A 19,697-nucleotide genomic window follows, 5' to 3' on the forward strand; every position below is an offset into this window, starting at 1 on the left:
CTCACGATCACATGCGGCTCATCAGAAGACGATGATAGAGGCAGTCGCTGTCGGTGCGAGATCCAAGCAGCAGAGGTTGTCATCACACGCATAGGACAGTACATGTCTGCTAGGGTAGAAGGGTAGGCGTTGCGACTTCTCCGCCTCGCGCGTCGCGTGACAAGGAGCAATATCTCGCCCTGCCTTCGGTCGCGAGATAGCTTGACACGGCAGCACAAGCAGCGAGCAATCAATGATCAGCACTCGAACAACGATTGTGCCTGCTCTGGTGCTCCCAGCCACCGCCTGTGTCGAAGGGTCGTGCGGCGGGGCCTCGCAAAGGCATACTCGCTCAAAGTCGTAGGAGCGCGTCCGCCTCTTCGCTCTCATCTCCCCGCTTCGTGCGCTCGACGCCGGTCCCTGCATCGACTGCAGTCATATGTATCCTGCTCCTACGATTCCGCTTTTGCGGATGCTCATGTCGATTGCGCCGCGAGACGAGAAGTAGCTTCGATCACCATGGCCATACGGGCATACGGATCAATGGCCACGTCCTCGTACAGCTTGCGCTACGCATCGATGCGAAGCGATGAGGATGCGATACGCTGTTCAGACGCAGCTGATGCCTCTGCTGAACCTCTGGATTTGTCGTCCGTTTGTCCCCATCGAGCAGAGGCGCCAGCGAACCGTCAATGAAAAAAAAAAAAAAAAAAAAAAAAAAAAAAATTGTTAAAAAAAAAAAAAAAAAAAAAAAAAAAATGCGCCAGTGCTGATTCGAACAGCAGACCCCCGTATTACGAGTACGATGCTCTACCCCTGAGCCACAAGCGCATGGAAATGAGTTTTTCGTATTTTTTCGTGTTGCCTTACATGTAGCCCGCGAGTGACGGCGCAGCCCTCGCCGCGCCTCCACCGACGGAAGGAGGGCTGAGTCTTAAAATTTCGCGAAGGACTGAACTGATTTGCATAGGTCTGAGCATGGACCACCCACGCTTGCCGTCAGGGGGGGGGGAGACGAATGTCGTCCGGACGTACATCCTCCTGCAGCCTGGTTCCCTCATCCTCCTACAGCCTCTTCCCCTTAGTCCATCTCCTCGCCCCACCCTTCCCACATACCCTCCCACTCTCCTGACTTGTAGAGACGTCTACACGTACTGAAGGACATCACGGCAGACAATATCAAAGGTCAGGGCACCAGGTTTGGACCCTTCTCGGGACCCGGCCCGGCTGCTTTTCGAAATGCTACGACCTGGGCATGCGGACAAGATAATGCGAGAGAGACGGAGGATCTTCAGAACCTGAAGATAATAGGAGCAAGTGCCGACCTCTGGTGTCTCTGCGAAGATCACCCTGAGGAGCAACTGTCAATCATGCGATCCACGCTGAAACTGGTAGCAATTGCCCGACACGAGGTCGGTATGCTCACTTACCTCATCCTTCACTCCTCTCACTCGTACAAGGTGGTCATCGAGCTCAAAGGATTGTCAGACGTTGCTGCCGAGCCCAATATAGAGGCGCAGCACATGTCTTCTGTCATCGTACAGAACTTCGGACGCCTGGTCGGGACTCTGCGGGTGGCTGAAGTGGGCGCCAGGCTTGTGCCTGCCATGGCGACCTTCCACGCGGGGGTCATCAAGTACAATGGTGACACCATCCTGCGAGCAGACCGACATCTCCTCCTGCGTCTCATCGCTCTAAAGATCAGATTGCTCGACTACTTCGCCGTCGAGGGCAAGACTGCGGCTGAGGTCATAGAAGCGACGCAGCAGGCGGCCGAGTCGATCGGGCTGGAGCCAGCTCTTCTTGCAGCGCGAGACAGGGTGGAGAGGCGAGAGTCTGCTTTGAACACCCTGCAGTCGCTCTCTACGCTCCTGCGCCACGCCCATGCGCAAGATGAGATTTTCAGGGCTGGAGAGGAGGCGTGGCAGAAGGAGGTCGTCCACGAGTACAATGGCACTCGGAGTCGTCGGCTGGTGACGGTGGAGGACCGGGAGTCACAGCTTCGCCTGCTGTTTGAGGCCAGAGGCGGCCAGCTGCAGGACCTGCCTCTGCCCAACGGTATCAAGGCTACCGACCCTGGGGCGAAGGAGGCCTGGTGTTTGTGGTTCCGGGGCCTCAAGACCAACGTCAGCGCAGAGCGTGCTGCCGCCGGCTCCCGGGCAAGCAAGGGAGAGGCCTACGTGGCAGCCCGTGCCCAGCGCGAGACCAACCCTGGACTGCTCCAGAGGGTCAAGGCCACTGCGCAGGGAGGCACGTTCCGGCACACACTCTCGGTCGACGCCGCTCGAGCGGCTCTCGAGAAGAAGGTCTTTGGGGCGAGGAAAGGGGTACACGACTACCACTGCAAGGTCTGCGGCAGCAGCGCCTTGATAGACCTCAATACCTCACAATTTGCGCATACGTGCGGCAGAAAAGAGGTTCTGATCAAGAAGCACGACGACGAACGCTTCATCATGAAGCGTATGCAGTCGTCTGCTGATATTGAGGTGGCTGCTGAACAAAGCGCCTTGTAGTCTGTGTTGGTAGTCGCGTGGGTAAGCCACCTGGCGGGAAGTGACGCGTATATCCATCTACTGTAGTCTCATACCCGGTCTGTACTATGTTCCAACCATTCAATCTGATGCACTGCTTTGGCCAGTAACTGTAACAGTCTGGACCTTCAGCGAACCGTTCGGAAAGAGACGCCCTCTCGTGTGCTAGATACCTTCTGTGGTCGGCCTCTTACATTTTTAGAGAAGCTTCGGGAGAAGGCTCTCTACTTCCAGAGATACATTAAAACATATCAAGGAAACACATATCAAGAAGACCTGACAAGACAGGCAACCACATTTGCTGCGTTTGTAGGACGGGACCTACTCGTATCTAGGAGCGCTATCACCTGGGCACATGGTTGGGACGGAGTGAGGGACGGCGAGGGACGGCGAGGGACGGCGCGAGGGATTAGGAGGACCTCTCGCAGCTCGGAAAGCTAGTGGCAAGCGCCGACTCGTGGTGCTTCGACGACTTGGCAAGCAGTAGATCGCGAGCAAGGAGGCAGTGACTCTGAATGAGCAAGTACAGGCCTCGTTGCATCGCTGGCCAGACGACTGCTGGATCGGCAACACCGCGTCCGGTCCTAGTCACACAGCTCGGCCTCGTCCCAGCCCGCTCTTCCTGCACCGTGTCTCCGAAGAAGTCGTCCGCTAGCCCTTACTTTCAACGCTAGTCTTGGCCTTATCAGCAGTAGTACACTGTTGAAGTCACGTGGTTTCAGGCTCAGTCGCGCTTGGGCGTCTATTCGATATCAATCTGTACTTTTGGCTACATCTACTTTTCTTCTATTATCACTACTAATACACTACTACTTTGGTTGTCACGACTTAAACATACACACAGGATCCCCCTTCGAAGTAGTAACAAAGATCTTTTGCTTCTCGCCTGCGCGTTCGACGTTGCCATCGCATCCCATCGATGAGTATCGCATGCTGTACCCGTACGCGGTCCTCAGCTCGAGTCGTCCTGTCGACGACACTGCTAGCCGAAGCTATGTCCTACTTGCCATCGTCTTCCAGCGCAAACGACTTGCACGTTGGCACTAGGAGAGGCGAAACAGTCGATGTGGATGTGTGCGGCCGATGCATGACACGAAGCAGAGTGCGGCTCGTGGAGAGAGCTCTTGCGAGTGTGCCTTTGCGAGGTTGGCACTGCGCTGCTGGAACAGGGCTAGCGTTACGAGTAGGGCCGAGCGATGTACAGCTGAGTTCTGAATCACGACCATCCATCTCAGCCTTGCTGCTCGTGCCGCTGTGGCAGACAGCTTTGCCGAGCCAGTACGAAGGGCAGTCGAAGCTTCTCCCTCCGTGACCTTGTCACGCGACGCGCGAGGCGGAGAAGTTGCAACGCCTGCCTACCCTCACACCCTCACTCGCCACTTGCACGATTCACACTTTGCTCACTCAGATCAGGGTATGGGAAAAGGGGCAGACTGCTACTATTACAGTATAAGCCTCGTCGATGGAGAGGACTTATAGTACAAGGAAGAAACTAGATGGGACACATCGGTGAAAGTGCGGGTAGAGACATGGGCGCGTGTACAAGGAATATAAGAAGAGGTGACGAGCGAGCGGAGGAAGCGCAAAGGCTTTACGACTACGACTGCTGCTGCTGCTGAGAGACTACCTCTAATCGATCCTGATGAAAGTGTGACGGTGGCGCTCCGCTTAGTCGGACTGAGAGGCAGTCTTCTTCTTGCCGCTCTTGGCAGGGAGGAGCTCCGAGGCGATACCGGGCAGGACACCACCCTGGGAGATGGTGACACCAGAGAGGAGCTTGTTGAGCTCCTCGTCGTTTCGGATGGCGAGCTGAAGGTGACGAGGGATGATACGAGTCTTCTTGTTGTCACGAGCGGCGTTACCAGCCAACTCGAGGACCTCGGCGGCCAGGTACTCCAGGACGGCGGCGAGGTAGACGGGGGCACCAGCACCGACTCGGGCGGCGTAGTTGCCGTTGCGGAGGTGACGGTGGATACGACCGACGGGGAACTGGAGACCAGCCTTGCTGGATCGCGAAGCGGACTTGGAGTCAGAAGCAGCCTAGAAGAATGGAGTGGGAGTGGGAGTGGGAGTGGAACGCGTCAGTGGAAGTGCGACGTGGAGGGAAACCCCCTCGCGATGCTCGCTGCTGCTCACCTTTCCTTTGCCAGACATATTGAAAGTAAGTTGGGGTTGGTGGGGGGTTGGTGTTGGTGAGTGTTGGTAGAGAGGTGTAGTGATTGGTGAAGGGAGGGGAAAGGGACAGAGAGCAGTGCCGACGTCGAGGGTATTTGAAGCACTGGCGCAAAGCGGAGGCGGACAGAGGGCAGCACGGCGGGCGGGAGGCGCGTGCATGCGTGCGTGTGTGCGTCTCCTGCAGGAATCTCCTCCCATCAACCAATTGAGATCAGCGCCTGGCGCAAGGGAAATGGCGTCGTGGAGGGAACAGCGGGCAGACGCCATTTCTGCTTACGCGGGGCGCATCAGATTTTTGCTTACCCCCATGTAAGCATTAATCGGGAGCAGGGACGCAGCACGCAGCAAGCGCACACCCAGCGAGACACATCGCAGCACGCAGCATAGAAGATGAGAATGCTGCATTGTAAAACGAAGGTGGTACAGCTCTGCACAAGCGCAAAAGGGAAGAATAGGTAGGAAAAGTGCTACGGAAGCTGCGTTGGAGCGGCTGAGTGGGTGCGAGAAGGTCTGCCTCGCAAGAAGGTCTACTTCGTGCTGCGCTGCGATAGTACGACTTCGCAGCTTCATCTCATCCCGAGCCACACTACCATGCTGCGAGAGTAAGCAACAAACGATATGACTCTCTCGAGCTCGTAAGCATTGCAGTGCGATGTGCTAAGAAGAATGCTGCGAAAGCGGTAGCATGTGAGCACTTGCGTGCGCACAAGCCTGTCCTCTCCATTTTTGCTTACGCGTAAGCAGAAATCCATCCCCCTCCCTCACCCCCCTGATGGGATCAGTCGAAATGCAGTCTCGTCGCCCGACGCGAGCCGCGAATGTCATTGGGTGCGCCTCCGCCCTCCGCCTGGCCCCGCCGCTGCCCCTCGCCTCGCCTCGCACCCCGCCGTGCCGCCTCGGTTTATAACTCGCACCTGCAACTCGCTACTCCTTGTCCATCCCCCCACCAACACCACCTTCTTCTCACACACACCTTTACCAACAACTCAACACCCACCCCCACCCAACAACAGCCCAACTTCACAATGGTGAGCATCGGTACGCGATAGCAGTAGTGGCTCGCAACTCCACTCCTTCCCTTCTCGCGACTCCTCCCACTAACGCGTCACGCTCTTGCTCCTCCCCCCCTCTCCTAGGCACCCAAGCCCGCTTCCTCTGCTTCCAAGGCCCCCGCTTCTCAGGGTGGCAAGGCTCCCGCTGCCAAGGCCCCCGCTGAGGCCGGCAAGAAGACTGCTTCTAAGTCCAAGTCTGCCGCTACCGGTGACAAGAAGAAGGCCAAGAAGACCCGAAAGGAGACCTACTCCACCTACATCTACCGAGTCCTGAAGCAGGTGCACCCCGACACTGGTATCTCCACCAAGTCCATGGCCATCCTCAACTCGTTCATCTCCGACATCTTCGAGCAGGTCGCTGCCGAGGCCTCCAAGCTCGCTGCTTACAACAAGAAGTCGACCATCAGCTCGCGTGAGATCCAGACTGCTGTCCGCCTCATCCTCCCCGGAGAGCTCTCCAAGCACGCCATCTCCGAGGGTACCAAGGCCGTCACCAAGTACTCTTCCTCCAAGTAAGCGACTGTGCGCCTCTGCCTGCCGACGAGCACAATGATGGGATAGCCAAGCCGAGCCTGCCTACGCAGCTGGCTCTAGCTCCTCGCCACTCCGCTCTCGAGCGCACGCACTATGCCTACTCCTCTCCTCTCTCTCTCCTCCTGTACCAGTTCTCTGTCATCCTTCTTTCCCTTTGCCCACTTCTCTTCCTGTTTGCGCATTGTATGTAGTAGTCGATCTTCGCACGCGCGCCCCTTCGACTGCGTTTCGAGTCCTGCTCATCTTCGCAATCTGTAATACTAGTATAGCCAGCCTTCTCTACCGTTGTCCGTGGTCAGTGTGAAGCTTGTGTGATTGATCTGGACGAGTTTGCTGCTCGACGTTGCTGATGGTGTGAGCGCGTTGGAAAGCTGCGACGCGACGCCCTGGCTGCTAGTCTGCGTGCGGTGGCGTCGGTACCGGTGGGAGCCATGCGTCGTGTCCGCAGGGGTGGAGAAGCGAACCACCATAATGATCGCACCCTGTCCGAAGGTAATTTACACACGAGGGCATCAGCAGGAATGCCCAAGGACTATGAGGATGGAAGAGCTTGCGCTCGAGCATAATCTGGAATGAGGGCGAACGTGAAGGAGGAAGGAAGCGAGGGAGGAGTGCTGAGGCGCCACCATAAGCTGCTACTGTGCAATCCGGATTCAAGAGTTGTGAGAGTTTAGCATGTGACAGTGATGACAATGCATACTGCCCAACGTGTAAGCTACGCAGCAAGTGTGTGACAGTGGAGCTGAGCCGTTGACCTTGCGAGCTGTGCAACCCAGCCTGTGTGAGCCTTCGGAGCGATAAGTCGAGCGCCGTTGCTGAGTCTTGGACCATTGAATGAGTCTGAACTGAGATGGGGAGCATGTAAGGTGCCGTGAAGACGTCGTGTGGGTCAGGGAAAGAGCTCGCAATGTCTTTCTGGCTGCGAAGTTTGCCATACTCGACGTGCGATCTTTGTCGTTCCGTACGACCAGTTGAGGTGTAAGAGATCAAGATGTCGCCTGAGAGCTAGTGGAAGGTCGGCAAATTGCTTCCTCATCTGTCACTTGTCGGTCTGAACCTGTGCAGTACTTGTGACAAGCTCGCATGAGCGTCGCTGAGGTGCTGCTTCCGTCGCACAATGTCGGTGGTGGCGACAGCGCAAGTCCAGTTCCCGGTTTGAGCTCGCACGATCTCCACTTCCTGAGACAAATCTCATGCCACAGCATTGCTGTTGCGCTCAACGCTCTCTGGACACAAGTACAAGCAGAATTTGTCCGCGAGCGACGTCACCTGCAAAGGCTGGGTCGCTCTTTGCGGCATTAAGGTCACCCACGGTACTTCCGTCGCACCGTCAACATCGCGCGTCGAGTGGCCGGCGAGACCGGACAGAACCTGTCTGGCAGTCGCATCGCAATTGGTAGACGCCAGAAAAAGCCGTATCAGAATCAACGCCATGGGAAGCAAGAAGAATGTCGGGCTGATCGCGACGTGTAGGGCAAGCGCGGTTACCGCGAGAATGAAAGTGGCAAAGCCGATCTCGCACACCCTGTCGACCTACCGCCTCGACACCCAACGATGTCCGCACCAGATCTGAGCGAGGTTGCCCATGCTGTACTCTTGGAGCACCAGCAGCAGCAGGAAGGCCCGGCCTTCATTATCTCACGACACGCGATGCAGGGTCGTTGCGACGTTCAGCGCATCGAAGCGCGCAGCGAACGTCCGCCCTCATCGCCAACATAGTAGCACCACAGCCAACAGTACTAGACGTCGCCGCCGACTTTTTTGCTATAAGGACTCGATGACACAAAATGACCACGCGAAAGCTGTGCAGCTCACTCGATACGATGATCATCTCATCGCATCTCTTCGCATCTCACAAAGGTCGCCAAGCGGCAAAAGGTGCGCAACAGCCGTGCCTGGAGGCACAGGCACAGCAGCGGAGGAGAGCCCTCTCTCTTCACCTTTCTTTGCATCCAGAGCAATGTCAGCTTTATCACATACCCACCCACTTGCTGGCACTGCACTGCTCGGTCTGTGGTCGAGATGCGAGGGGCTCGAAGATCGCTCGCTGTAGCTTGTCACGAGCGATGGATGGGTCGGTGGAATCTAGACTTGTCGTGCGCGAACATCGATGGGAGAACGCACGACAACGACGACGACGACGAAAACCGCCAATGAAACAGCCGGGGTGACACTACTTTTGAGGTGTTCACGATGTGTAGCATTGGGGGGAGGAGTCGTGTATGGAGAGATACTGCGCGACGGCCCTCTTTCACTCGCAGCTAGACTGCTAACAGACCTCTCCTCTCTCATACTTTCTCATCGAGCGCGACTAGACTTGCATCATCGTGTCCTGAGGACTCTCGACACGACTCCGTCTCTCCTGAGCGGGCGAGTGCCCTGCAGAGCGACTAGCACGCCTCCGTCCACTCCCCTGTGTCCCCTCCCCCATTCCCCGCTCCTTTCCCACCCCAGACCCCCCCTCCTCTTCTTCTTTCCTCTTAATCTCCTCCACTCCCCTTCTAACCTCCTCCAGTTGCTCACTCAGCTCCCGCTTCCTCTCCTCCCAGGCCTTCTCCGCCTCATCGATGACCGCGTCCACTTCGTCCTCTTGATCGTCCAGTAGGTCTTCTTGCTCGAGCGTGAGCTTGTGTGGGAGGAAATAGACTGGGTAGCTTGTTGTTGAGGGAGGGAGGGAGGAGGGGACTCGTGGAGCTGGAGCGGTGTACGACGTGTCGGCTTTAGAGCCACGAGACCTTGCCGTCGCCGCCGGGGAAGAGGTGACGAGGAAGCTGGCCAACCGTCTCTTCTGCGCCCTCATACTCTTGAAAGCTGCATCCCCACCAAGAATAGCCTCTAGGAGCTTGTACTCGCGTTCGTACTCCCTTCGAAGGGTCTTCTTGAGGTTCTCCTCGTGGAGGAGCTCGGAGCGCTGTTGCTCCAGACGCTCTTGCTGACGAGAGACGATTTCCGCTCGGCGCTTTGCCTGTTGGAGCGAGGGTAAAGGAGGAGAGGTACAGAGGGACAGGGGTGGGATCGTAGGTCCGTGAGTCACTCCTTCTGCACAATACCCATGTCTTGCTGTTTGCACTCCGTTACTCACCAATCCCACTCGATCTTCTGCCTCCTTCTTTGCCTTTCCCAAAGTCGCATTGAGCAGTCCAAACATTCTCTTTCCTCTTCCAGCAGCAGCAGCATCTCCATCGGCGGCGGATCTCCTCTGCCTCTTCTGACCAGCAGTGGCAGTAGTAGTAGCAGCTGGCGGCGAGGATGGGGAGAGACGAGAGGAGGAGGCGATTGGCTGAGGAGAAGCGCCTGATTCTGGGCCTGCTGGTGCTGCTGCTGGTGCTGGAGGTGCGGGGGGTGGTGATGTTGCGGCTGCTGTTGGAGCTGGCAAGCTGATACCATCGCTGTGATTCGAACCACGGAGCAGACGAGTGAACAGTCAGCTCAGTTGTCCATGCTAGCGCGCAGAGTCACACTGCTCTGGACCTGCTGCTACTCACTCTTGGCCAATGGGTGGTGGTGGATGTCCATGGTGGTCCTCCTGTCCTGCCTGTGCTCCGCCTGAGACCACCTCTGCGAGAGCCACTTCGGCTACGCTGACAGCTGCGGTGTCGTCCATCTTGCGTTCACTGTCCTGGTCTGCCATGTTGCGACGCTGAATGGTAAGCGGCCTGTCTACCACCTCGTCTTTCCTTGTACGCTCAGGAAGCAGCGGAAAGCCATGGCTCCCTTCTGCCTTTGGCGGTGGCCCATGCCCCGCTCCCCTGCCCTTGTTCCGTTCCGACGTGGCTGCGCTGAGGTTGAGTTGAGTCTAGATTTACCCCACGACAGGCAGACGGGGGGGAAGCATCGACGGACGCTGAGCAGCAGCAGCGCATCTCACTCCACCACCATCACCCAGTAGGAATACTACCATCACCATCGTCTCCCTGGTAGTCACCTCTGCCCCCCTGACCCTCTCTCCACCATGGGCATCTTCAACATCCTCTACCTCATGGTCCGTCACCCCGACGAGATCAGGTCAGTGGTGCACTACAAGATCTGGCGTGACCCACTCAATGTCATCTCGGAGAATCCCGAGACCAGCGGTTGGGACCGTCAGAACATGAGGGACTGCTGGGGGTTGCTAGATGCCACGTCTAGGAGCTTCGCCGCGGTAATCAAGGAGCTCAAGGGAGAGTTGTGCAGAGTCGTGAGTGGCAGAGTCGATACTTCAGAGGATATGACCGAGTCCATTCGCTGAGCATCACCCGCACGTACCTTTACCCCTTTCCACTGTACTGATCTACCTCACCACTTTCTAGGTCTGCATCTTCTACCTTTCTCTACGCGCACTGGATACCGTCGAAGATGACATGACACTTCCCGCTTCCAAGAAGATCCCACTCCTCCTCGACTTCCACAAGAAGCTCTACACACCAGGCTGGAACTTCACAGAGTCCGGGCCAGACGAAAAGGACCGCCAACTCCTTGTGGAATTCGACAAGGTCATTACCGAGTTCCAAATGCTCAAGCCAGGATACCAGAAGGTCATTGCCGACATCACTGCCAAGATGGGAGCGGGAATGGCATCGTACATTGAAGCCTCGGACAAGACGCCCCTCAGCGTCAACACCTTTGGCGATTGGGACCTCTACTGTCACTTTGTTGCCGGACTCGTCGGCGAGGGAGTCTCGCGCCTCTTTTCCGAGTCAGGTGTCGAACGTCCTTGGCTTGGTGACCAGCTTGACATTGCCAACCACATGGGTCTCTTCCTGCAGAAGGTCAACATCATCAGGGACTTTGCAGAGGACGCGGAAGAGTCTCGCTTCTTCTGGCCCAAGGAGGCCTGGGCCAAGTTTGGCTTTGAGTCTCAGCCAGACGTGGCAAAGGGAATCGTTGAGACGTCTCCTGGCTCAAAGAAGTACATTGCGCAGGGTGAAGACGGAGCTCGAGGAATGGCAGTGCTCTCGACTGTGCTGCTGGACGCGATGCGTCACGCTACACGCTCCTTAGACTACCTGGCTATGCTGAGGGAACAGTCCATCTTCAATTTCTGCGCCATCCCTCAGACAATGGCCATTGCAACCATTGAGCTCATGGTCAACAACCCCAATGTTTTCCGCCGCAACGTCAAGATCCGCAAGTCACAAGCAGTAGGACTCATCATCACCTCTGTCAACCCGAGAGACGTAGCCTATCTGTTCCGCGACTTTGCCAAGAAGATTGCCAAGAAGATCCCCGTGTCAGACGTCAACTACATTGCATGGCATGTAGAGTTGAACAAGATTGAGCAGTGGTGCGAGCACTTCTACCCATCTTTCATCACGCCCTCTGCTTCGGCCATGGGTCCCGCTCCCAAGCAGTCGGGCGACATGCGCGCCGTGGCACTGGAGCGGTACGGCAGTAGTCGTCACCATCTGGCGGTGCAGCGTGCAAAGGCCAAAGGCGTGAACCTCTTCTCTGCAGAGCGTCAAAGACAGCTACAAATGGAGGGTAAAGAGGCTCTGGATCCACGGTTGCAGTACATGAGTGAAGAGGAGATGAAGAGGTTGGATAACAAGGAGAGGTCTGAGATGCTCAAGTTCTTTGTCATTATCATGTGCCTCATGGCACTGGTCATGGCCGTCGTCGCGCTTGCAGGGTGGTACATTGCTGTGAGTATGAGTCGCCATCGCAGGTGGGCGAGACTAGCCGCTTCATGAAGGTCGTTCTCTTGCTAACCCTTCCACTCCCTTCTCCACACCCTCACAGTGGTACTTCTCCACCGACGAGACCGACCCAATCACCATACAAATGATCCGCTTCTACAGGTATCTCCAATCCCTCTTGGTCCAATATGGGCTTCTCAATGCTCGACATGCGCCAAGCTTGAGTAAGCAGGAGGCCCTTGTGCAGGCGGCGAAAGCTACTGGAAAGGCGTTCAAGAGCGAGGCGGTTGGCTGGGCGGGGGAGAAGATTGGAGAGGTGAGGGAAAAGTTGGACCTTTGAGTGCAGTGGGAACTCGGGGATGGGAGAGTGGAGGAGAAGCAGCACTCAGCTTGAGGAGGAAAGAGGGTCAACAGGAAGGAGTGACGAGTGTGGAGTGAGGAGCAAGGACTGGAGGAAGAGGCCGACGGGGGCGCATGGATCGTGTACCTTTCAACAACATCAACATCATCATCATCCTCCTCCTCCTCTTCGGAAGTCACTCAGCCCAGCGCATCTAGCTAAGCTGAGACCTGTTAGACTTCTCACCGGACGGATCGCCTTGCCAATCAATTCAAGTTGTCATGTCATGTCATGTCATCATCGTGATCGTGACCCTGAGCAATCCAGTCTGCTGCTGCTTAGCTCCCTTCCCTCCGTGTACTCATTTCCCGTCTCTGAGAAGAAAAGAAATCTCGCTCAAAGATGTCATGTCAAGGAGAGAGAGGGAGTAAAAACATTGCGACGAGTGTACAAGAACGTGACCGACTTTGGCTAGTAGCAAGAAGAATGACAGACAGACAGACGGACAGAGGGACAGAGGGATGCAAAGAGGAGAAGAGAAAAAAGAATGGAGACTCTTCCTCATCCTCCTATCCTCCCATCCTCCTATCCTCCTATCCTCTCTTCCTACTTGCTACTTCCTAGTTGCTTTCCAACCCCCTTCAATTCCCTAGCATCCTCTCCCTCTCCCTCTCCTTTTCAACCCTGGCACTAACCGCGCCCCTATGCACTCTATTCTTAATATGCACTTCGAAATTCGTCAAGCTCTCTCCCGGACCAGGAGTGTAGAGTTTTCCTGGACAGTCTAGACACTTGATGCGCCACTCGACACTTCCTCCACTTCCTCCACCTGCTGCTGCTGCTGCTCCTGCTCCTGCTGCTGGAGGAGGCGAAGTACCAGGTGCAGTAGAGGGAGGAGCAGCTTTAGCTCTCAGATCAAATCGGTCAGACTTGTACTTTGAGCGGAGGGCGTCTAGTGCCGATGTTAGCCAGGCGGGAGGGACGGGAGCTGCGCTTCCTCCTGCTGCTCCTGCTGCTCCAACAGTAGCATGGAGGGCCGAGGCCGAAAAGTGGTGGGAAGACGATGCGGGAGATTCGGCTGGTGCTGATCCGCCTGCAGCCAGCGCAGAGTACGACGAGTCTCGTCTTCCCAGCGCTGGAGCTGCTGCTGCTGGAGCTGCTGCTGATGGAGCAAGACCCGTTGAGTTCCAAGATGAGGAAGTTCCTGCTGCTCCGTCGCTACCAAGAGATGTCCCAGGGAGAGGATGCGACCTCTTCTCTGGCGAGACGGACATGGATGATGTTGATGAGATCGAACCAGGACCCCCAGCTGCGCCAGCACCGTTCGTCTTGAGATCCCCTCTCGAGTCAGCCACGCCTGGAGGCAAGAACGGTCTTGCTCCCCCAGTCCCATTGCCACTTGCGCCGAGACCAGCTTTGCGCGGTGAACCCCTCCTGGAGGCCCGAGGCGAGCGGGGCGATTGCGACGTGTCCGAGTCCGAGTCGTCTGGAGATCCGACGGGCATAAAGGGCAAGTCGGGAGAGGCAAGTCGGGTGGTGGGTAGAGAGCCTGGCCGACTGGTCTGTTTGGAAGAGGCGCCAAGCGTAGACTTGACGTCATCTTCTTCCACACCAGCACCAGCACCACCGCCAGCAGCAGCACCACGAGTGAGGTCGCGCTCGTCGTCTTCGTCTTCCTCGTCGTCGTCCAATATGGCTCTTCTAGCACTCTCGCGCGCTCCCGCATCCAGCCTGCCCAAATTTCGTTCACCGCCACCCTCGCCATCACCATCGCCATCAGCGCCAGGAGGGGCAGCTGTCTGATCTACCTCCATGGAAGTGGGTGGCGCGCCGGGTGTCAAGCCAGCTAGACCGAGGGCATTTCGGTGGTAGGCCTCATCTCTAGTGTAATTGGCCTGCTTCATACGACGGAAGCGATGGTAGAACTTCCCACAAGGACCACACAGCGTCTTTTCACCCCTGGGGCCTTTGCGCCGAGTGGTGAGGAGCCAGCCGGGACAGCCACAATTGGAGCAGTGCCATTGGCCATTGAAGATGTTGGGATGCTGGTTGGCATTATCGTCTGGACGGAACTTGGGCGTAGAATAGGTCGAGGCATTTGTAGAGCCCAGAGTGGTAGGAGCCTTGCCTGAAGCGTCCTTGTTGGGCGAGTGCTGGCGGGTGCGACTGGCCGAGTCGGCAGATTGAGCCCCACCTCGAACAATGTCTAGCCCACCGGATACTAGAGCTACAGAGTCTGTCGGAAGACGATCGCCAGAAGCAGGAGCATACAGCGGCTCACCAGGATCATCGCGACCTAGACCGCCAGGATACTTGAAGTGAATCGAGTAATCTTCCAACCTCTGCCTCTTTGCTGGCGTACCAGTTGGACCTACAGAAGGTCTCGCCTCTGGCGCAGGAGTTGGAGTGTCGAAGTCGCTCATCGCCTGCATGTTCGCCGTAGCAGCCGCTGCAGCTCTTCTTGTAGAGGTTCTCACACCAAGCAAGCCTTCAGCTCCACTGCCACCCAGGATTGACGAAGCGCCAGCAGCAGCAGCGACGGCTGCCGCTCCACCAGCTGCCTCAATTTGGGCTGCTTGTAGACCCGTGATGGCAGGCGTCCGTTGCGTCTTGAGCGGCTCTCGATCGGGCATATTGACACCTCTGCGACCTCTTGTTTGACGCTTCTTGCGCTTAGAATCCCTCTCACGGTCTCGCTCCTGTCGATCCACCTCGGCCTCTGTGAGCTGCAGTAGTCGTGGCGTGTGATCCTCGACTTCTTGCCCAACTCTGGTGACTGATAAGCGCTGCACACCGGGCAAGAAAGCGCCCTTGAGCTCGTCGTCCAACACCTCTGTCCCATCAAAGGGATGACCAGCGAGGGCAAGGGAGCGCAAGTGCACTTCCACCTGTTCTCGAATGGAATGGGCAATGGCCGTCTTGAACTCGCCCGCCAGACCCAGATCAGCTGCAAAAGCAGCAGCAAAGTCCTCGGGCGACGATGTCTCATCGAGGATGTCCCAGTCGAATTGGTCAAGGAGATTCATCGCTCCCACGGTGATATCGAGCTTGATATTGATCCTGAGCTCGGGATTCGTTCGCGTGAGCGTGCCGTCAACACTGGATGTCTTGAAACTTGTTACCTTGTCCGTCGATTCCAGCGCTTCTTTGGCTCTTTGGTCTGAGATCGACTTTTCGCTGCCGCCGAGAGCGGTGTATTGCAGCTCCTCCACTACCTCTCGCCAGGATGTCCACCACTTCAGCTCCTCCTTTGAGAGTAGCCCACGACTACCTCCTTTTACTCTCGCGCCACTTTCACCAGCAGTGATCACAGCGCTCTGCGGCCGCAAGACCTTTGCAGAGAGGTACTCGCTAATTTGAGCCTGGATCGCCTCGCGCACAAGAGGCACAAAGCTAGATTCAGGCAATCCATAGTCCTCACAGAGGTTCTTGCTGAACTCGTCGTGCGAGGTGAGATCATCGCTGGCATTCCAGGTAAAGGTGTCCCGCAACTTCCATCCCTCGTGATCGATCTCCAAGCGGATAGGAACCAGGTCTTCCCACTTCTCTCCAATGGCAGAGAGCTGTCGGCGCTTCAGTCGCTCAAGGTAGGCGCTGGTGGTAAATCTGCGACCTCCACGTTGAACTTGCAAATCCATGCGACGCTCGTCTGGGAAGACGATCTTGAAGGGTCCATCCCTTCCGGGTTGGTAGGGCCCTTCCTCGTCAGCTCTCTCCCACCAGTGGAGATGCTCTGGCGCAATCACACTACCATCTGGGGCTCTACGAGAGTGAGGTTGAATCTCCTCCACCCTCTGTCGCAGGGCAAGACTCCTCTGCGTGGCAGCAGACTTGACCGATTCGGCATATTCGGCATCGCGCTTCATAATCTCGACGAGCTTCTCTTCATCTTTTTCGGTAAAGGGTTGCCAAAAGGCTCCATGCAGATCCTCTCTAGTCAACGAGGGCCTTCGTAAGTTAGGAAGAGGAGTGATCTGAGTGTTCAGACTGCTTACGGGGAAGCCTTGAGCGTTCGTGGCGGGAAGTGTGCCTCCGTGCACAGGCGGCAAGTCCGGCTGTAGAGGCTGCTGCTCTTGTTGCGAGGGAAGTGATTGTGAGAGGTTGTGAGTAGGAGATGGTGCATACCCCTGCTGGGCACCAAGCATACCTCCCGGGCCCATGCCGGGCACAGCCGACGGATCAGCAGTAGCATTCATGGGCATCTGCATCCCCATTGGCATTCCCCCAGGCATTGGCACTGGAATTCCAGCCCCTTGTCCCACTTGCATCGGCATGCCCATTCCCATCCCCATCCCCATCCCTGCTGCTGCCATTGCTGCCTGTCCTGGTGGCAGCTGCACACCAGGTCTGTTCATTTGGTCTACAGCGCCTTGCATAGGATGGGGTGAGCTCTCCTTTGGTGCTACAGACCTCTGACGCGCATCTGCAGAGCCAGGCGCCATAGACTGTCTGCGTACGTCCTCTTGAGCAGCCGATGTTGGCGGATGACCAGGGCCTGCTGAGCTCATGGGAGGACCCATGGCTCCTGCACCTCCTGGGTAGCCAGAACGAGACTCTGGTCGATTGTCTTGACCGCTGGACGGGTGCGCTCTGCTGGCTCCTTGTTGCTGAAGCATGGCCATTGGGTCCTGTCCGAGCTGCTGAATGCCAGGTGCAGGAGATTGAGATGGGAACGAGCCGCCCGGAGTGGGGCCCTGAGAAGGATACCCTTGAGCGGGTCTATCGCCTTGTTGTTGCTGATCGAGCCAGTATGGAGCAATAGGGATTGTCTCTTGGCCTGGTCGAACAGCCTGCACAAAGTCTGCCAGCAAGCGAGCTTCATCAAAAGTAATGAGCGCCATTCCTGACCGCGGGTTGTCGCTCTTGGGCGCTATCACTCTTCCGTATCCAGCTCCCGGTAGTGCATCACCTCTGACATAGACGAGCCTCATCCGCCGTAGCACCTCAATGGGGTCAATGGAGTTGGTCTGCGAGTACTTCCATACCTTTGTCATGACTTCCAGCTGTTGTTCTGAGCTCAGTGAGGGCCGCCAGGCAGCTATCACTGGATTCAGAGGTTGTGTCGGCCGCTGTTGACTGCTTGCACTGGGACTTCGATGTTGCCCTTGCTGTTGCTGTTGCTGCTGCTGATGTTGCATTGGTTCGGGAGCCTGAGACCCGACCGCTAGAGGCGAAGCTACGAATTGTCCGGCATGCGCGCCAGGGATCGACGCAGCGCCCATCAGAGGCGTCGCGCCCGTCTCAGTCTTGATCGATGGGGTGCGAGCCTTGCGATTTGCGGCTCCTCCAGCAAGAGCAGCTTTACTGGGCCCCGCAGCGTTTCGGCCTTTGAACGGGTCCGGAGTGCTCCGTCCCGCATCCTGCGAGGCCAGGGAGCCAGCATTTGACGGTCTTTGCTGATGCATCGATCCGTTCATCTGACCACCTGGCATGCCATAGGCCCCTGTCGGGAACTGAGACATACCTCTACCCGCATTACCGCCTGCTCCCATTCCCATTGTGTTCTGCAGCGTGGAGGGGTCGACCATGTTGGAGTTGCTGGATGTCGAGGCTAGTTGCTGCTGCTGCTGCTGTTGTTGTTGTTGTTGCTGCTGCTGCTGTAGGGCCGCCATCATCATCATCATTTGCTGCTGCTGTTGCTGCTGTGACTGCTGAGGTTGCTGATTGTTCATGTTCATCATCATCATCATCTGCGGATTGAACATTCCTTCTCCTGCACCCCCGCCCATCCCTTGAGCTTGACCTGCAGCTCCTCCGCCTTGAGAAGACATGCCCATGATGGCTTGCAACTGCTGAGGATTCAGAGTTGCCATACCAGGCATGAGCGCCTGTTGCTGAAAGGGCATCCCACCTTGGCTTGGACCAGCCGAAGATGGCGTAGAGGGAAAGGCGCCAGCTGCTCCCCCTGCCCCACCCTGCTGCGATAGCATTGCATTTCCACCCGCGGCAGCTTGATTGAGGAAGGCGGCTGGGTTCAAGAATTGATGTGGTGCGCCAGCGGAAGGCATGCCCTGCCCTCCTATTTGTGCACCATTACCTGCTCCCCCACCTGCCAACTGCTGAGCCTGAGCAGCTTGCATCTGCTGCCATCGAAGTTGCTGCATCTGCTGTTGTTGAAGGAGCGCCTGCAGCTGAGGGTTCGGAGGACTAGACCCTTGACCTAGACCCTGCCCTGCTGCTGCTCCTCCCCCACCACCAGCGCCTCCGCCGCCTGCATTATTGTTATTGTTATGCTGCTGACCTTGGGCGAATCCATTTGCAAAGTTCTGTCCGTTGAACATGGCTCGCTCGTTTCAGATCCGCAGGGGGAGATCCCTCACCGGAAGACGGCCAGTACAGAAGTGTCAAGTCTGTCCGGGGACCGATAGAAGTCAAGGTCTAAGATGTGAGAAGTGTCTCTGGTGTCTCCCCTCTAGATTGAGGTTGGAATGGGGAGATCACGGAGGCGTAGTTGTAGAAGGATCGCGATGCGGGAGCAGGAAGATGCGGTGACCTCTCATATAGCACCTCTACCGGGTCTGCCGCTCTTCCGAAGACTCTGTGAGTATATGCCAGACAGACGAGCGAGCTCAGGCGCGAAGGATGTAAGAGAGCCGCTGGAGGAAGGATCAGGCAAGGGGAGGATGTACAGCCGCTTGCCAGCCGACTAGAGAAGAGGTGGGTACGAGGAAAGGAATGAAGTGAGGGAAGTGGGGAAGCGGAAAGGCGGGGCGAGGGATATTCGCGACGCGACTGCTGCCTGGGCCACCTGGCAGAAGCGCCTCTCCTCTCTAGGCAAGCAACAGCAACAGCAGCGAAAGCTGAAGGCTACTGTCACTTCTTCTGCAGTTTACAAGCAGTCGTAGCAGCTGACCTGCAGAAGATGTCAGGAGGGGGGTATTTGAGAGAGAGAGAGAAGAGGTGAGAGGTGGGGTTGAGGATCTGGTGAGATGGGACCAGGAAGCGGAGGGCCAGTGGCTCGGAGACGGACAGAGCTTGAGCCAGGCAGGCAGGCAGGCAGGCCCACGCCAGGCGCCAGTGCGCGCGCGCTTGCAAGTCTAAAGGGGGAGAGTCAGGCAGGCAGGGCAGGACATCAGAGGCATCAGAGGCAGAAGGGGCGGGCAAGCAGGACCTTGTTAGTATTGAAGGGGGGAAGGGGCGATCCTGGTGAGGGAAGGAGGGACAGGGAAGAAGAGGAGAAAGGACAAGAAGCAGGCGGCGGCATCCATCTAACTTTGCCTCGTCGAGGGGGAACAGTGCCCTCAGCACGGCCTGCTGCTTGCCCTATCATCCCACCCACGCAGCCTGGCCCACCTTTCTCACTCCACAACGTCGGCTTCAGCGGCGGCGGCGGCTGTTGGACAGTGAAAGCGACAAGTGGTTGAATTGATTGGTAAGCAAGAAGTACAGGTTTTGGGGATGTGATGAAAAGAGTGAAGTAGTGGTGGAGTCGGAGATTCGTTCGGAGCCGAGACTCAATAGGCCCCCTCGA

The 19,697-nt window shown here is 57.0% G+C and overlaps 6 protein-coding genes and 1 non-coding gene across 7 annotated transcripts; 3 read left to right on the forward strand and 4 right to left on the reverse strand.

Annotated features, from left to right (window-relative positions):
- Window positions 1-738: 738 nt before the first annotated feature.
- Window positions 739-810, reverse strand: BCV69DRAFT_t21. The gene has a single exon. It is a non-coding gene; the product is annotated as a tRNA-Thr (tRNA).
- A 433-nt stretch (window positions 811-1,243) lies between these two features.
- Window positions 1,244-2,759, forward strand: BCV69DRAFT_200605 (hypothetical protein). Its single transcript, XM_025489679.1, has one exon. It carries the CDS (start codon window positions 1,350-1,352, stop codon window positions 2,490-2,492), a length of 1,143 nt encoding a protein of 380 aa, XP_025347990.1. The 5' UTR covers window positions 1,244-1,349; the 3' UTR covers window positions 2,493-2,759.
- A 1,170-nt stretch (window positions 2,760-3,929) lies between these two features.
- BCV69DRAFT_283045 (histone-fold-containing protein) lies at window positions 3,930-4,717 on the reverse strand. Its single transcript, XM_025492565.1, has 2 exons — window positions 4,647-4,717; window positions 3,930-4,550 (listed from the first exon to the last, which is right to left on the reverse strand). Exons 1-2 carry the CDS (start codon window positions 4,662-4,664, stop codon window positions 4,179-4,181), a joined length of 390 nt encoding a protein of 129 aa, XP_025347991.1. The 5' UTR covers window positions 4,665-4,717; the 3' UTR covers window positions 3,930-4,178.
- A 924-nt stretch (window positions 4,718-5,641) lies between these two features.
- On the forward strand, window positions 5,642-6,508 carry BCV69DRAFT_283046 (histone-fold-containing protein). The gene is made up of 2 exons (XM_025492566.1): window positions 5,642-5,713; window positions 5,822-6,508. The coding sequence occupies exons 1-2, from the start codon at window positions 5,711-5,713 to the stop codon at window positions 6,251-6,253; spliced, it is 435 nt and encodes a 144-aa protein (XP_025347992.1). The 5' UTR covers window positions 5,642-5,710; the 3' UTR covers window positions 6,254-6,508.
- Window positions 6,509-8,582: 2,074 nt separating this feature from the next.
- On the reverse strand, window positions 8,583-9,956 carry BCV69DRAFT_293948 (hypothetical protein; the record flags this gene model as incomplete). The annotated part of the gene is made up of 3 exons (XM_025493853.1): window positions 9,757-9,956; window positions 9,354-9,660; window positions 8,583-9,236 (listed from the first exon to the last, which is right to left on the reverse strand). Exons 1-3 carry the CDS (start codon window positions 9,900-9,902, stop codon window positions 8,583-8,585), a joined length of 1,107 nt encoding a protein of 368 aa, XP_025347993.1. The 5' UTR covers window positions 9,903-9,956.
- Window positions 9,957-10,177: 221 nt separating this feature from the next.
- BCV69DRAFT_283047 (farnesyl-diphosphate farnesyltransferase) lies at window positions 10,178-12,599 on the forward strand. The gene is made up of 3 exons (XM_025492567.1): window positions 10,178-10,448; window positions 10,561-11,892; window positions 11,990-12,599. The coding sequence occupies exons 1-3, from the start codon at window positions 10,224-10,226 to the stop codon at window positions 12,224-12,226; spliced, it is 1,794 nt and encodes a 597-aa protein (XP_025347994.1). The 5' UTR covers window positions 10,178-10,223; the 3' UTR covers window positions 12,227-12,599.
- A 2,272-nt stretch (window positions 12,600-14,871) lies between these two features.
- Window positions 14,872-15,864, reverse strand: BCV69DRAFT_249077 (SNF5-domain-containing protein; the record flags this gene model as incomplete). The annotated part of the gene is made up of 2 exons (XM_025490323.1): window positions 14,872-15,333; window positions 15,559-15,864. Coding segments are annotated over 2 exons (768 nt in total), but the record flags the coding sequence as incomplete, so codon positions are not given.
- Between the last annotated feature and the right edge of the window lie 3,833 nt (window positions 15,865-19,697).

This window comes from Pseudomicrostroma glucosiphilum (assembly GCF_003144135.1).
Source record: "Pseudomicrostroma glucosiphilum strain MCA 4718 unplaced genomic scaffold BCV69scaffold_7, whole genome shotgun sequence".
Classification (NCBI taxonomy): Eukaryota; Fungi; Basidiomycota; class Exobasidiomycetes; order Microstromatales; family Microstromataceae; genus Microstroma; species Microstroma glucosiphilum.